At 43.0% G+C, this 17,811-nt stretch overlaps 1 protein-coding gene across 1 annotated transcript; it reads right to left on the bottom strand.

The window, feature by feature from the left end:
* Positions 1-12,686: 12,686 nt before the first annotated feature.
* LOC110878162 (DEAD-box ATP-dependent RNA helicase 37) lies at positions 12,687-16,514 on the bottom strand. The gene is made up of 6 exons (XM_035974713.1): positions 15,089-16,514; positions 14,584-14,667; positions 14,100-14,342; positions 13,829-13,993; positions 13,566-13,679; positions 12,687-13,361 (listed from the first exon to the last, which is right to left on the bottom strand). The coding sequence occupies exons 1-6, from the start codon at positions 15,833-15,835 to the stop codon at positions 12,900-12,902; spliced, it is 1,815 nt and encodes a 604-aa protein (XP_035830606.1). The 5' UTR covers positions 15,836-16,514; the 3' UTR covers positions 12,687-12,899.
* Between the last annotated feature and the right edge of the window lie 1,297 nt (positions 16,515-17,811).

Below are 17,811 nucleotides of genomic sequence, written 5' to 3'. Positions count from 1 at the left end.
CGACCCTTGCAACTGGTCGAATAAGTCGTCTATACTCGGAAGAGGATAACGGTTCTTCACCGTCACCTTGTTCAGTTCACGGTAGTCTATGCACATCCTGAAGGTACCGTCCTTCTTCTTCACAAATAATACTGGGGCTCCCCAAGGCGAAGAGCTAGGACGAATAAAGCCCTTTTCCAAGAGCTTTTGTAGCTGCTTTGACAGTTCTTCCAATTCAGTTGGAGCTAAACGATACGGTGCTCGAGCTATTGGTGCTGCTCCTGGTTCTAGCTCGATTTGAAACTCGACCTGGCGATGAGGCGGTAGACCAGGTAAATCTTCAGGGAACACCTGAGGAAAGTCGCGTACAACCGGAATGTCTTCCAATTTCTTCTCCTTCGCTGATGCATCAGTGACAAGTGACAAAATGGCAGTGTGACCCTTTCATAAACATTTCTGAGCCTTTAGAAAGGAGATGATGCCAACCACTGCACCACTCTTGTCGCCTTGAACTTCGAGAGGTTCCTTACCAGAACGAGGAATGCGAACAATCTTCTCTTTACATAGAATCTCTGCGTGATGTTGGGATAACCAGTCCATCCCAATGACGATGTTGAAACTACCCAAAACTATGGGTATGAGATCGATGGAGAAAGCTTGACAGGCTAAGACAATATTACAACCCCTGACTACATGCGTGGCTTCTAGACTCTTACCATTAGCTAATTCTACTACATGCTTAGTGTTCAGAAGTGTGGGTGCACGTTTTAAATTTTGCTAACTTTTAGTGACATATAACTTGTATCCGCACCCGAATCAAACAAAACAGTAACATAAATATCGTCGAGGAGAAACTTACCCATAACCACATTGGGATCATTCCTTGCGTCGCCCTGACCCAGCACGAAAGCACGACCCCGAGCTTCGTTGCCGTTATTGTTTCCAGCATTGTTACCATTGCCCTGGTTGTTGTTGTTGTTGCGAATCTGGTTTATCTGGGGGCAATCCCGCTTGAAACGGCCTTCAGCACCACACTGAATGCATCCCCTGTTGCCTCGCTGTTGCTGCTGTTGCTGGTTTTGTAGAGCTGGTAGTTGCGGTTGCTGGTTCTGATTCGCAGGTCGTGGGCTCCTACAGTCTTTGGCCTCGTGGCCCATCTTGAGACACCTTTGGCAACGACCCTTGTTGCACTGGCCGTTGTGGTGCCTGTTACAGTTGTGGCACTTTGGATGATTTCCCTGATATCTTCTCTGCACACGACTACTAGAAGACTGCTGGCTAGGACTCTGGTAGTGGTCAATCTTCTGTTGCTGAGCCTGAGACTGAACTGTTGCTGAACCTTTGCTAGAATCCCCTTCCCACTTTCTTTTGTTGCCACTGGGGGTAGCAGGAGTAGCGGCTGATGTGGTAGCAGTAGTAGCGCTGATACGTTTCGGTAGCTTGTCCTGATCCACTGCCTGATCAGTGAGACGATGAGCTAGGCGTTGAACATCCTGGATGTTGTTATGATTAGCCGATGTCACATGGCTCTGAATCTCTGGCGTTAATCCCTTGAGATACAACTCGATTCGCCTGATAGGTGGGTCCACCATAGTTGGACATAGAACGGCCAACTCATTTGACCGCTTGGTGTAGGCCTCGATCTCCGACCCCGTCATCTTTAGATTGAAAAACTCCACCTCTAACTTGTGGATGTCGTCACGTGAGCAGTATTCCCTTTTTATCAGTTCCTTGAACTCGTTCCAAGGGGTGGCGTTAGCAGCTGCCAACCCTAGGAGTTGAACTTGCGCGTTCCACCAAGTTAGCGCAATTCCTTCTAACATACCAGTGGCGTACTTCACCCTGCGAGCCTCAGAGAGTTCACACATCTCGAATACTGACTCGAGCTTCTCAAACCAATGGAGGAGTCCCACTGCTCCTTCCGTGCCACTGAATGTGCCTGGACGACAGTCCATGAAGTTCTTGAATGTGCAGACAGGTTGCTGTGCGGGTTGACCTATTGTGCACGAATAGGGCAAAGTTTAAACACGAGAGTTGGTTTAGGAGTGTAGGATCCAAAGATCCTAGTGTGAGTTATAACTACAGGATATACCTCATGCTTGTGCGGCTGCAAGTGCCGCAACAACTTGTTCGTTAATGAGAGCCGTCAACTGGGCTTGAGTCATGTTAACACGTCCAGACATGATCTTCACAGTAAAAGTAGCATAAGTGAGAATGGTTCGCGAGTAGTGCGATGACAGAAGAGTGTAAGCACATAGGTATTCTCATGCAATAGTGTCATGTGTATCTAAGCATACTACGAGCAAAGTTCCATGTAATTCTAGCATGTAGGCAATATAAACATAAACCATATTACCTAGGATGTTGAGTCTTGCACGTGGAGCGAAGCGTCGTTGTGGATCGTTGAGAGCACTGTTCTGGTTATAGTCTGGTTTTAATAAAAACGTTTTTCCCATATTAAAACCGAGTTCTCTATAACCAATGGCTCTGATACCAATCTGTCACACCCCCAAAATCCACACGCGGAGTACCACCGCTTGGAGCCATGACATGACCAGGATCAAGCCATCAATCATATTGAACATAGTGTATAGTAATTAAAGTAGTTCGTAAAACCCAATTCAATACAATTGATGCTCAAACCAAACTTTGTCTAAGTAGCGGAAGCATAAGTATGTAAACCTAATGTAAATCATAAGTTCAATTGTATAAACGTTTAACATGGCATCGACGATCCATGTCCCACAACGACCTATGCCTCCCTTGCAAGCTCCATATGTACCTAAGGTCCTGCAAGGCATGCAGCAGAGAGTCAACAACTAGTTGAGCGAGTTCACAGAAAATAAGTTCGTAATAACAAATCGTATGTTCATTTAGTGGGGGCTTCCCATGTATGTATGTACTACTAGAGGGGGGTTTCCCATGATTATATTTACTACTAGTGGGGGCTTCCTATGGTTATCCTTACTAATGGGGGCTTCCCATATTTATACTTACTAGACTATTTGCAACCATGTGTTCTTCTTAGCCCGAGAACAGGAATACGTACAAGGTCACGTAGGTTTTACGTGAGTGCCCTTCCCCGAGGACAGTGGTACGCGTGGGGTTTACGTAGGTTTTACGTAAGTGTCCTTCCGACCCGGAAGACAGTAGTAGGTATGAGTTTACGTAGGTTTTACGTAAGTGTCCTCCCGACCCGGGAGACAGTGGTAGATACTAATTTACGTAGGTTTTACGTAAGTGTCCTGACTAACCTGAGGACGATGGTATATAGTCTAGCAATAGCGTACGTACGAGTAATTATCCATTTCAAATCTTCCAACCCATTCCCAACCCGGGAATCCCATGCCTTGGCTGTGTGAACTCACCTTGGTTTGCTCGGCAGATACACAAAAGGTTTCTTGAACTAAGAGTGGTCAACCACGTCCTAACAGGGTTACTATACAAGTCAGGTTTTGACTCAAGTGTTGCACGTATGATTACACATAGTTTACATGTTACGAGCACTTAACGATCATGGCAACATTTTAACAGTCAAGCAATACATTCAACTTGTGCGATTTAAATGTCTAAGCCCAAAAGATAGTCGGCCCAACATATAAATAAGCCCAACATTAAAGAAGTCTGAACATAAATTACTCGGCCCAATGTAAGAGTCTTGTGTGATCCGGATGGGTTGTGCGATCGGACTAGTCCAGCCCAAATCGTTTACCTGGCCCAATCGTTATGACTTGTGCGATCCAGTATGCCTTGTGCGACTGGGGCACCTTGTGCGATTGGATCGTCTTGTGCGACTGGACTTCTTTGTGCGTATGGACCTCTTGTGCGACCAAGAGATCTTGTGCGATTAGTTTAAAAGTCCGGGGTTCATGCAAATCGGTTACAAACATTTGTCTTGCCAATCAATTACGAGGTTTCCATATTTGCACACAATCAATTAACAACTAACAGTTTGCATATTATCGATCAAACAAGGGTTTTATCATCTAATTCATATAAACCCTAATCATGTTCAAAGCATAAACAATATCTTATCAAATCATATGATTCGGTCCGATTACATAAACATACCACCAATTACATACATTCGATCCTTAATCATCATACCACAATCCGAAAACAGAACATGATAGCCGGTTAACATCTAATCGGTTTTAGATTATTATCATACAATCCGATTCACAAGAACATAATCACATAACATCATTGTTCATCATAATTAACAACACTTAATCATTAAATAAAATCATGGAATCATAACATCACGAATGCTAACCGATTGAGAGGAGAGTGAGGGTTGATCCGAATGGAAAGGTCTTCGGTGAACAAGAGAGGTGTTTGCCGTCGAGTTCTAGAGAGGGAAAGAGAGAGTAAGTAGGGTTTTTGTGTGTGTATTAGTGTTGTAACAAATGAGGAGTATGCCCCCCACCCCTCTCTTACTACGGTTATGCGTGCAAAGGGAAGTGGGCCGAACCCATCTTGGGCCGCCCTTGATTTGGATACAAAGAGTATAGCCCGAATGGGCTTGTGCGATCGGGTTTATGTTGTGTGTTTGGGCTCGTTTGCATACATACACATATTACACATAGCACATAACAACATAACATTCATTTAATCAACAAGGTTCACATAAGCACGTAACGTTACACAAGTAGGTTTGAATTACGAGTTGTCACATTATCCCCAACTTAAAAGAAATTTCGTCCTGAAATTTGGTACGTACTCATTGAGGAAGCTAGTTAAGTTGCATGGTTTTCCTGGGGTGTCACGTCCTCCCCCCGTTGATCTGGAATTTCGTCCCGAAATTCCATGGTAGCTTCAGCCTCAGTAGTGGTTGTACTGTTCGCGAACAACTGGGGGTACTTTTCTTTTATCTGATCTTCGCGTTCCCAGTTGAACTCTGGGCCATGACGGGAGTTCCAACGAACTCGAACAAGAGGTATTCTCTTGTTTTTGAGGACCTTAACATCCCGGTCCGTGATTTCAACTGGTTCCTCGACGAAGTGCAACTGTTCGTCGATGGTGAGTTCCTTCAAGGGAATTATGAGGGTCTCATCTGATAGACACTTCTTCAGATTTGACACGTGAAAGACGTTGTGAACTGCACCGAGCTCAGCTGGTTGGTTCAGTTTGTAGGCTACTTTGCCTATTCTTTCTGCAATTTCGAACGGTCCGACATATCGCGGATTGAGTTTGCCCCGTTTGCCAAAACGTACCACACCCTTCCAGGGTGAGACTTTAAGTAAAACCCGGTCCCCGACCTGAAATTCCAAAGGTTTCCTACGCTTATCGGCGTAACTTTTCTGACGGTCACGCGCCGCCGCCATGCGTTGTCGTATCTGTGCTATTCATTCAGTAGCATCAATTACCATTTCTGGTCCTGTGATTTGACTATCCCCCACCTCTGCCCAACAGAGAGGTGACCGGCATTTACGCCCGTACAATGCCTCGAATGGAGCGGCTTGAATGCTGGTGTGGTAACTGTTATTATACGAAAACTCCACCAAAGGGAGATGCTTTTCCCAGCTGTTGCCGAAATCAATAACACATGCCCGAAGCATGTCTTCTAGGGTTTGAATCGTGTGCTCAGACTGCCCATCCGTCTGAGGGTGATAAGCTGTGCTCATGTCTAATCGAGAGCCAAAAGATTTGTGCATTGCTTGCCATAGTTCTGAAGTGAAACGTGCATCACGATCGGAAATAATAGAGGTGGGCACCCCGTGCCTCGAAACAACTTCTTTCAAGTAGATATCTGCTAAGGTGGAGAACTTGTCCGTTTCCTTTATTGCCAGGAAGTGTGCAGACTTTGTGAGTCGATCCACGATTACCCAAATAGTATCATTCCCACGCTGGGATCTAGGCAGGTCAGTAACAAAATCCATGGAAATTTCTTCCCATTTCCACTGTGGTATCTTGGGTTGCTGAAGTAGGCCTGACGGTTTCTGATATTCCGCTTTGACTCTTGCACAAGTCAAACATTTTCCGACATAAGTTGCAATGTGGGCCTTCATGCTAGGCCACCAATACGTTGTCCTGATATCATGGTACATCTTATCCGAACCAGGATGTACCGAGTAGCGAGACTTGTGTGCTTCATCCATCACAAGTTCTCGTAATCCGCCATATAGTGGGACCCAAATACGCCCCGTTACATAGTAGGCGCCGTCTTCCTTCTGTTCTAATCGTTGCCTTGAGCCACGTAAGGCTTCAGCCCTGACGTTTTCTGGTTTCAATGCTTCTACCTGAGCATCTCGTATCTGTGCAGGAAGACTGGATTGAATAGTGAGCTGTAAAGCTCGCACACGTCTAGGTAGAGTGTCCTTTCGACTGAGAGCGTCAGCCACAACGTTGGCTTTGCCTGGATGGTACTTGATGGCACACTCGTAATTGTTCAGTGGTTCAACCCATCGACGTTGACGCATGTTCAGTTCCTTCTGCTTGAAGATATGCTCGAGACTCCTGTGATCGGTGTAGATAGTGCACTTGGTACCGTACAGGTAGTGTCGCCATATCTTAAGCGCGAAAACAACAGCTCCAAGCTCTAAATCGTGTGTAGTATAGTTCCGTTTGTGAACTTTAAGTTGCCGCGAAGCGTAAGCAATAACTTTATCTCGTTGCATTAACACACATCCAAGACCCTGAATGGATGCATCGCAATAAACCACGAAATCGTCCGTGCCCTCTGGCAATGAGAGGATAGGTGCACTGCAGAGTCTATCCTTTAAGTGCTGAAAGGCGGTTTCCTGAGTATTTCCCCAACGGTAGGTGACACCCTTCTGTGTCAGTAACGTAAGCGGCTGTGCGATCTTTGAGAAGTCTTTGATGAATCTTCTGTAGTAACCCGCCAAACCCAAGAATTGGCGTATTTCCGTTGGTGTACGCGGTGCAAGCCAGTTCCTGATCGAATCTACCTTGGATGGATCAACATGGATCCCATCCTTGTTTACCACGTGGCCTAGGAAATGGACTTCACGAAGCCAGAAGTCACATTTTGAAAACTTAGCGTACAGTTGTTCCTTTCGAAGGAGTTCCAAGATAAGTCGTAAGTGCTGCTCGTGCTCCTCCTGACTCTTGGAATAGATCAGGATGTCGTCAATGAAAACAATCACAAACTTGTCTAGGTAGGGTTTGCACACCCTGTTCATAAGATCCATAAATACGGCAGGCGCGTTCGTTAACCCGAATGGCGTGACAAGAAACTCGTAGTGGCCGTAACGAGTTCTGAATGCTGTCTTGGAGACGTCCTCATCCCGGACTCTTAGCTGATGATAACCTGACCTCAAATCTATCTTGGAGTAGTAGCTCGACCCTTGCAACTGGTCGAATAAGTCGTCTATACGCGGAAGAGGATAACGGTTCTTCACCGTCACCTTGTTCAGTTCACGGTAGTCTATGCACATCCTGAAGTTACCGTCCTTCTTCTTCACAAATAATACTGGGGCTCCCCAAGGCGAAGAGCTAGGACGAATAAAGCCCTTTTCCAAGAGCTCTTGTAGCTGCTTTGACAGTTCTTCCAGTTCAGTTGGAGCTAAACGATACGGTGCTCGAGCTATTGGTGCTGCTCCTGGTGCTAGCTCGATTTGAAACTCGACCTGGCGATGAGGCGGTAGACCAGGTAAATCTTCAGGGAACACCTGAGGAAAGTCGCGTACAACCGGAATGTCTTCCAATTTCTTTTCCTTCGCTGATGCATCAGTGACAAGTGCCAAAATGGCAGTGTGACCCTTTCATAAACATTTCTGAGCCTTTAGAAAGGAGATGATGCCAACCACTGCACCACTCTTGTCGCCTTGAACTTCGAGAGGTTCCTTACCAGAATGAGGAATGCGAACAATCTTCTCTTTACATAGAATCTCTGCGTGATGTTGGGATAACCAGTCCATCCCAATGACGATGTTGAAACTACCCAAAACTATGGGTATGAGATCGATGGAGAAAGCTTGACCGGCTAAGACAATATTACAACCCCTGACTACATGCGTGGCTTCTAGACTCTTACCATTAGCTAATTCTACTACATTCTTAGTGTTCAGAAGTGTGGGTGCACGTTTTAACATTTTGCTAACTTTTAGTGACATATAACTTGTATCCGCACCCGAATCAAACAAAACAGTAACATAAATATCGTCGAGGAGAAACTTACCCATAACCACATTGGGATCATTCCTTGCGTCGCCCTGACCCAGCACGAAAGCACGACCCCGAGCTTCGTTGCCGTTATTGTTTCCACCGTTGTTACCATTGCCCTGGTTGTTGTTGTTGTTGCGATTCTGGTTTATCTGGGGGTAATCCCGCTTGAAATGGCCTTCAGCACCACACTGAATGCGTCCCCTGTTGCCTCGATGTTGCTGGTTTTGTGGAGCTGGTAGTTGCGGTTGCTGGTTCTGATTCGCAGGCCGTGGGCTCCTACAGTCTTTGGCCTCATGGCCCATCTTGAGACACCTTTGGCAACGAACCTTGTTGCACTGGCCGCTGTGGTGCCTGTTACAGTTGTGGCACTTTGGATGATTTCCCTGATATCTTCTCTGCCCATGACTACCAGAAGACTGCTGGCTAGGACTCTGGTAGTGGTCAATCTTCTGTTGCTGAGCCTGAGACTGAACTATTGCTGAACCTTTGCTAGAATCCCCTTCCCACTTTCTTTTGTTGTCACTAGGGGTAGCAGGAGTAGCGGCTGATGTGGTAGCAGTAGTAGCGCTGATACGTTTCGGTAGCTTGTCCTGATCCACTGCCTGATCAGTGAGACGATGAGCTAGCGTTGAACATCCTGGATGTTGTTATGATTAGCCGATGTCACGTGGCTCTGAATCTCTGGCGTTAATCCCTTGAGATACAACTCGATTCGCCTGATAGGTGGGTCCACCATAGTTGGACATAGAACGGCCAGCTCATTCGACCGCTTGGTGTAGGCCTCGATCTCCGACCCCGTCATCTTTAGATTGAAAAACTCCACCTCTAACTTGTGGATGTCATCACGTGAGCAGTATTCCCTTTTTATCAGTTCCTTGAACTCGTTCCAAGGGGTGGCGTTAGCAGCTGCCAACCCTAGGAGTTGAACTTGCGCGTTCCACCAAGTTAGCGCAATTCCTTCTAACGTACCAGTGGCGTACTTCACCCTGCGAGCCTCAGGGAATTCCCACATCTCGAATACCGACTCGAGCTTCTCAAACCAATGGAGGAGTCCCACTGCTCCTTCCGTGCCACTGAATGTGCCTGGACGACAGTCCATGAAGTTCTTGAATGTGCAGACAGGTTGTTGTGCGGGTTGATCTATTGGGCACGAATAGGGCAAAGTTTAAACACGAGAGTTGGTTTAGGAGTGTAGGATCCAAAGATCCTAGTGTGAGTTATAACTACAGGATATACCTCCTGCTTGTGCGGCTGCAAGTGCCGCAGCAACTTGTTCGTTAATGAGAGCCGTCAACTGGGCTTGAGTCATGTTAACACGTCCAGACATGATCTTCACAGTAAAAGTAGCATAAGTGAGAATGGTTCACGAGTAGTGCGATGACAGAAGAGTGTAAGCACATAGGTATTCTCATGCAATAGTGTCATGTGTATCTAAGCATACTACGAGCAAAGTTCCATGTAATTCTAGCGTGTAGGCAATATAAACATAAACCATATTACCTAGGATGTTGAGTCTTGCACGTGGAGCGAACCGTCGTTGTGGATCGTTGAGAGCACTGTTCTGGTTATAGTCTGGTTTTAATAAAAACGTTTTTCCCATATTAAAACCGAGTTCTCTATAACCAATGGCTCTGATACCAATCTGTCACACCCCAAAAATCCACACGCGGAGTACCACCGCTTGGAGGCATGACATGACCAGGATCAAGCCATCAATCATATTGAACATAGTGTATAATAATTAAAGTAGTTCGTAAAACCTAATTCAATACAATTGATGTTCAAACCAAACTTTGTCTAAGTAGCGGAAGCATAAGTATGTAGACCCAATGTAAATCATAAGTTCAATTGTATAAACGTTTAACATGGCATCGACGATCCACGTCCCACAACGACCTGTGCCTCCCTTGCAAGCTCCATATGTACCTAAGGTCCTGCAAGGCATGCAGCAGAGAGTCAACAACTAGTTGAGCGAGTTCACAGAAAATAAGTTCGTAATAACAAATCGTATGTTCATTTAGTGGGGGCTTCCCATGTATGTATGTACTACAAGAGGGGGGTTTCCCATGATTATATTTACTACTAGTGGGGGCTTCCCATGGTTATCCTTACTAATGGGGGCTTTCCATATTTATACTTACTAGACTATTTGCAACCATGTGTTCTTCTTAGCCCGAGAACAGGAATACGTACAAGGTCACGTAGGTTTTACGTGAGTGCCCTTCCCCGAGGACAGTGGTACGCGTGGGGTTTACGTAGGTTTTACGTAAGTGTCCTTCCGACCCGGAAGACAGTAGTAGGTATGAGTTTACATAGGTTTTACGTAAGTGTCCTCCCGACCCGGGAGACAGTGGTAGATACTAATTTACGTAGGTTTTACGTAAGTGTCCTGACTAACCTGAGGACGATGGTATATAGTCTAGCAATAGCGTAAGTACGAGTAATTATCCATTTCAAATCTTCCAACCCATTCCCAACCCGGGAATCCCATGCCTTGGATGTGTGAACTCACCTTGGTTTGCTCGGCAAATACACAAAAGGTTTCTTGAACTAAGAGTGGTCAACCACGTCCTAACAGGGTTACCATACAAGTCAGGTTTTGACTCAAGTATTGCACGTATGATTACACATAGTTTACATGTTACGAGCACTTAACGATCATGGCAACATTTTAACAGTCAAGCAATACATTCAACTTGTGCGATTTAAATGTCTAAGCCCAAAAGATAGTCGGCCCAACATATAAATAAGCCCAACATTAAAGAAGTCCGAACATAAATTACTCGGCCCAATGTAAGAGTCTTGTGCGATCCGGATGGGTTGTGCGATCGGACTAGTCCAGCCCAAATCGTATACCCGGCCCAATCGTTATGACTTGTGCGATCCAGTAGGCCTTGTGCGACTGGGGCACCTTGTGCGATTGGATCGTCTTGTGCGACTGGACTTCTTTGTGCGTATGGACCTCTTGTGCGACCAAGAGATCTTGTGCGATTAGTTTAAATGCCCGGGTTTCATGCAAATCGGTTACAAACATTTATCTTTCCAATCAATTACGAGGTTTCCATATTTGCACACAATCAATTAACAACTAACAGTTTGCATATTATCGATCAAACAAGGGTTTTATCATCTAATTCATATAAACCCTAATCATGTTCAAAGCATAAACAATATCTTATCAAATCATATGATTCGGTCCGATTACATAAACATACCACCAATTACATACATTCGATCCTTAATCGTCATACCACAATCCGAAAACAGAACATGATAGTCGGTTAACATCTAATCGGTTTTAGATTATTATCATACAATCCGATTCACAAGAACATAATCACATAACATCATTGTTCATCATAATTAACAACACTTAATCATTAAATAAAATCATGGAATCATAACATCACGAACACTAACCGATTGAGAGGAGAGTGAGGGTTGATCCGAATGGAAAGGTCTTCGGTGAACAAGAGAGGTGTTTGTCGTCGAGTTCTAGAGAGGGAAAGAGAGAGTAAGTAGGGTTTTTGTGTGTGTATTAGTGTTGTAACAAATGAGGAGTATGCCCCCCCCCCCTCTTACTACGGTTATGCGTGCAAAGGGAAGTGGGCCGAACCCATCTTAGGCCGCCCTTGATTTGGATACAAAGAGTGTAGCCCGAATGGGCTTGTGCGATCGGGTTTATGTTGTGCATTTGGGCTCGTTTGCATACATACACATATTACACATAGCACATAACAACATAACATTCATTTAATCAACAAGGTTCACATAAGCACGTAACGTTACACAAGTAGGTTCGAATTACGAGTTGTCACAATTCGGACGGCCGAGTTTGCGCGAGTTAGTTTTCCAACTTTGGTTCATTTGTTAAGCGTTGCGTTTTAATCGAGTTGCGAGTGAGCGTTTGAGCGTATAAGCGTTGCGTTGATAACCACATAACATTCAACAATTAATCACACAAATAACACACATAATACAATTAAATCCGCGTTTCGAGTCTGCGTTGAGTTTGCGTTGCGATAGCGTTTAGTCTAAATAAGCGATGTAAAATGCGATAAAATGCGTTTAAGTAGTAAGAGTTATAATAAGCGTTGTAATATGCGTTTAAAATGCGTTGAAAATATAGTTTAACCAATGGCGTTAATCGAATCCCAAGAGTACAAGCGTCTACGAAGAAATGATTGCTATAGGTAACGATCCGAAAAGTCGTGTTGTTACAGACCTGACTGACAACGCGTAGCCTTTTTGTAGGTGTATCAGGAGCGCAGGTCACGAAAGCGTTGGGCACATCCAGAAGTGTTGCCACGTCCTACTGGTGTTGTCAGTCTCTCTACGAGCTTTTATGCATGTGGGCTGGGCAGCTGTGCATTGGGCGGTCAGAGTAACAAAAAGCAAACCACGAGGAACATACCTGTAATTTTCAAAAGTTGGGGACTATATGCGTAATTTTACCAAACCACAGGGATCATCCCGGCATTTTACTCTTTAATGTAAGTACGATACATAACATGAATTCTCAAATAAATTATTATTTTCGAATATAATACTAAAATAATATACAGTGGATAATATATTTCAGTTTGTTTACATGTTTCAATTTCTGTTCTTAGTTGTCAATTTTACTTCTACAAGTCAGTAAAGCATTCCTTTTGATTATGCCATTGTTTCTTGTGAATTTATGTTTTGATCGTAGAGATGGCGTCATATAATTATCAGCCAACTAAACCACATCGTAATTCTTTATCCCTGAGGGGAAAAAAGGTTACATATTTAGCTTAGAAGTTAGTCTAATCCCATGCACTGGGTGCACCAGGCGCACCATAGCCACCATATCCGCCTCCACCGCCGTAGTAATCCATGCCGCCACCACTAGCTCGGTTGGAGTTCTCCTTTCGGTAGTCACGGCCACCAAACCTACCTCCGGAGCGCCTGTTCTTACCACCATAAGCTGCCCAGCTGGCATATCGAGTGAGCCATTGTGGTACTTCTTGATTAGCCTCTTGCATCAGGTCAGCTAGTGGTTTTGCTAGTGACATATTGTTCTCATTGAAGAAGGCTGTAGCCAATCCTGTCTTGCCAGCTCGCCCTGTCCGCCCTATTCGGTGCACGTAATCATCAATGTCGTTAGGGAGGTCAAAGTTAACCACGTGAGAAACATGAGGGATATCAAGACCGCGAGCCGCCACATCAGTGGCAACAAGAATTGGAGTCTTTCCGCTTTTAAATGACCTCAAAGCCAGCTCCCGTTCCTGCAGCCATATTATCGAAAAAATGTGAAAATGAAAAAAACAAAACTGATGGTCAATTTGGGTTATATTTCATCTCTAACAGGTCAAATGAGTAAAATAAACAAAAAGGGTTTATAAGAAAACACCCAAAGCGTATTTTGAACACATAAAACCTCTTAAACTGTTTCATTCAAAATATAATTACATCAATACTATTGAAATTACCGGCTGTGTTCTGTCACCGTGGATTGTAGTAGCAGGAAAACCATTACCACATAGCCAATATTCAAGTGAATCGGCTCCCTTCTTTGTTTCAACAAACACTAGGGTAAGAGGTTGCTGCAAATAAGTACCAACACAAGCATCAATCCATTGCTAACGCGAATGCTACACTAAAGATTACATTTAAACATCCATAATTTTCTGTCTAATCATCATTGTTACGGGAGATCTAATGAAAAGACGCGTAAAAAGTATCAAAGGTGTACCTTTCCTGATCCATTATCCTTTTGTGCATGAAGAAGGTCCATTAGATGGCTTCTTTTGTCGGTTTCTTGAACAAATTCCACCCTCTGGACAATTAAATCGGTACTTGAACCAACCCGTCCCACAGTCAGAAATATGTAATTTGAAAGAAAATCAGATGCAAGTCTCTGCATAATACAATGAATACTCAAATTATGATCAATCAAAATTTCCCAAACACACACACACGCACGCATAAGAACCCCGTCAAAGAGAAGTTTTATAACAACAAACCTGGATTTCTCTAGGAAATGTAGCACTGAACAACATTGTTTGTCTGCCACCTGGTGGAGGCATGTCTGTTTGTTCCACAATCTTCCTTATTTGAGGTTCAAATCCCATATCCAACATACGATCGGCCTCGTCAAGAGCTAAATACCTAATCATTTGCAATGACACTTTTGCCCTTTCCAGTAGATCAACTAATCTTCCAGGAGTTGCAACAAGGATATCAACTCCTCTCTCAAGCTCTCGTAACTACCCGTGCCAAAGATATTCACCAATAAACAGAATTCAGAAAAAAAAAAAAAAACAACTTTATAACATAAACTTTTTCGACACCAAAATCTCAGTTTTGTAACATAGTTTAGTTTGTGACACCAAAATTATTCAATCCTAACAAAAACTATCTGTGACAGCAAAACAAATTGACGTTTTGAACATAACGTTTTTGTGGCATCAAAATTGTTCACAATTTTAAACATATACTTTTTGTTACCTGTTGATTAATCGGTGCTCCTCCATAAACAACCACCACCTTCACACCTGTTTGGTAAGCAAACTTTCGAGCTTCCATGTGTATCTACATGCAATTAAACATAAAAATACATTAAATACACAACATGTCATTTTTCAAGAACATTTGGTTTTAAAGAAAGGGCAGGCCACTCCAAGGCGTTTAGGCCCCACAAAGGCGCGAGGACTGAGGCAAGAACTTCACATACGCAAGGAGTTCTCTATGTACAACCAAATAATCTTTATGTATAACCAAAAGTGCATCTGTGTCCTTTTTATCGAGTAAACCGTTTATCTCTTCATCCCGATTGTTTTTACATATCAGCCTCCTACATACCCTAAATTTGACCCAGATGCACATGAGGTGTCGCCTCGAAGTCCTGAGGCGTTTCTCCAGTCAATCACCTTACCAGCCTCGAGCCTCAAGTGGGCTTTTTAAAACCAAGAAAGAGCAAAAAGTCATCTATGAAATCGGTCAGGAACCAAACCTGACAAGAGAGCTCCCTTGTAGGAGACAATATTAACGCAAGCGGAAAAACTGTCCTAAAACCATGTGGCCTTTGTACAGCTTGCGCCGTCATTATTCCACTGATTATGGGAAAACAAAAGGCCGCTGTCTTCCCAGACCCGGTTTGAGCACATGCCATCAAATCTCGACCCGCAAGCGAAATGGGAATCGTATAACGTTGCACGGGTGTTGGTTTGACATATTTGCACCTCCTAATGTTAAGATTTAGAGCTTCCCCTAAATCTATTTCAGCAAATGTATTAACCGGAGGTGGCACGTTAACACCACTAGTCTCCACAGGAATATCCTCATAAGCATCAAAATTTATACCACTACTTTCATGATCTGATAAAATCTCCTCAGGTTCATCCACCTCATCATTACCAAACGGGTTGGCTTCTGATTCTCTACCACTCCAACCGCCACCTCGGCTTCCCCAGCCACCACCTCGACCACCACGCCCGCCAGTACCATATCCCGGTCTACCATAATCTGACCTAGGACCAGCCCACCGTGACCCGCTAGTTTGTCCACTATATCCTACCCTATCATTACCAGGTTGTGGGCCATTGTTTGATGGAGCCGGACCAGCCATTTGTTCAGGAGTGGGTGGCCTGTTGCGAAGATGAGGTGGAACATATGCAGGTCTACGGGATCCCCCGCCAACCCCATAACCGTCAGAGCCCGAAGCTGCATTATCAACAGCATCAGCCCAAGAGGTCCTCATTGTATACAATTGCAATCCTCAACCTTATACGCAATTATTATCGTGAAAAACTGAACATCAAAATATAAACACCGAAAACGCTGCTTGCAGGTCGGTTTCAACCTTTAAAACACAAACCGATCCCTGAAAACATTAAAACAAAATAAATATCAACAAAGTGGCGGACCCAGAAAATATTTTCATGGTGATTGCGAACGAGGGGTTTAACCAAATTTTCAACGGGTGCGATCCGGATTTTACCCTATAAAATACACTAATTTTTTTTTTGTTCAAGTGGTGCACCCGCCCACCCGACCATCTTACCTAGTCCGCATCTGAATGTAGCAACATACCATTAAATGATTCACATCAGCTCATGTTGGCTACATTCATGCAAATGCATACAGATCACGTAAATCAAGTGAATATATCAATCAACATGAACACATTCATAACAATAAACATATAATTCAGGGAAACGTGGGCTTCAAACACAGATATACATACAATGAATATAGATACATGTAAACATTAGATATATGTAACAAAATATGAAATTGTGAAGGGAAAAGAAGAACCTGAGATTGAGGAAATGAAGATGAAGAATGGTATGAATGGCGGATGGAGAGAATGAATGCAGGATTGTAGGAGGAATCAGAATATCTAATAAAGGGGGATTGTGTGAGGGAGAATTGGAACAGCAAATCGGAAATATAGGAGTTAGATATGCTGTTGTGTGATTTGGTTTTATGACAAAGTTGAAAACCATTTGACTGGCTTTAGTTGGAATTGGTTCTTTTGGTTTGTACAAATATACTAGTTTCACATGTCGAGGGCAGGAAAATTTAATTTAAATTAATCGAATTATTTCATTAAATAAAATAAAAAGGCATGTTTTGAAATATTATTTTGTTTTATAATTTATAATTGTTTTGAATTGACAATTGTAGTTGAGATAATTTTAATATATATATATATATATATATATATATATATATATATATATATATAGGACAAAGATCCGTTAGGAACCACCCTTTATTGCGAGAACCGCGAGAACCAGTGTGAACACAAACAGTAATACCTAAAAAAATCTAAAAAACACCCAAAAAAAATTTTTTTATTTTTTTACTATTTTTTATATAAGAATCGCTACTTTTAGTATCCAAAAAAAATTTTTTTTTTTTTTGGCTACTAAAAGTAGCGATTTGAACATAAAAAATAGTAAAAAAATAAAAAAAATTAGATTTGTTTTAGATTTTTTTTTTATTTTTTTAGATTTTTTAGGTTTTTTGGGGGTTTAGTTTTTAGCATTTTAGCTTGAGGGGGGGGGGAGGGGGTTTAGGTTTTGGGGTGGGGGGGGGGTGGGGGGGGTTAGGTTTTTTTTAGGTTTTTTGAGGGTTTTAGTTTTTAGCATTTAGCTTGTGGGGGGGGGGGGGGGGGTTAGGTTTTTTTTTTTTTTGGGGGGGGGGGGGGGGGGGGGTTTAGGTTTTTGGGGGGTGGGGGGTGGGGGTTAGGTTTTTTTAGCTATTTTAGGTTGTGTTCACATTGGTTCTCGCAATAAGGTGGTTCTCGCATGAACCTTACCCTATATATATATATATATATAGGACAAAGATCCGTTAGGAACCACCCTTTATTGCGAGAACCGCGAGAACCAGTGTGAACACAAACAGTAATACCTAAAAAAATCTAAAAAACACCCAAAATTTTTTTTTTTATTTTTTTACTATTGTTTATATAAAAATCGCTACTTTTAGTATCCAAAAAAAAAAATTTTTTTTTTAAATTTTTTTTTGGCTACTAAAAGTAGCGATTTGAACATAAAAAATAGTAAAAAAATAAAAAAAAATTTAGATTTTTTTTTTATTTTTTTAGGTTTTTTTGGGGTTTAGTTTTTAGCATTTTAGCTTGGGGGTGGGGGGTGGGGGGGTTAGGTTTTTTTTAGGTTTTTTGAGGGTTTTAGTTTTTAGCATTTAGCTTTGGGGGGGGTGGGG

This window comes from Helianthus annuus, chromosome 6 (assembly GCF_002127325.2).
Source record: "Helianthus annuus cultivar XRQ/B chromosome 6, HanXRQr2.0-SUNRISE, whole genome shotgun sequence".
In the NCBI taxonomy this organism is placed as follows: Eukaryota; Viridiplantae; Streptophyta; class Magnoliopsida; order Asterales; family Asteraceae; genus Helianthus; species Helianthus annuus.
Note: the sequence above shows the minus strand (reverse complement) of the source record. Positions and strands in the feature narration are given on the sequence as shown.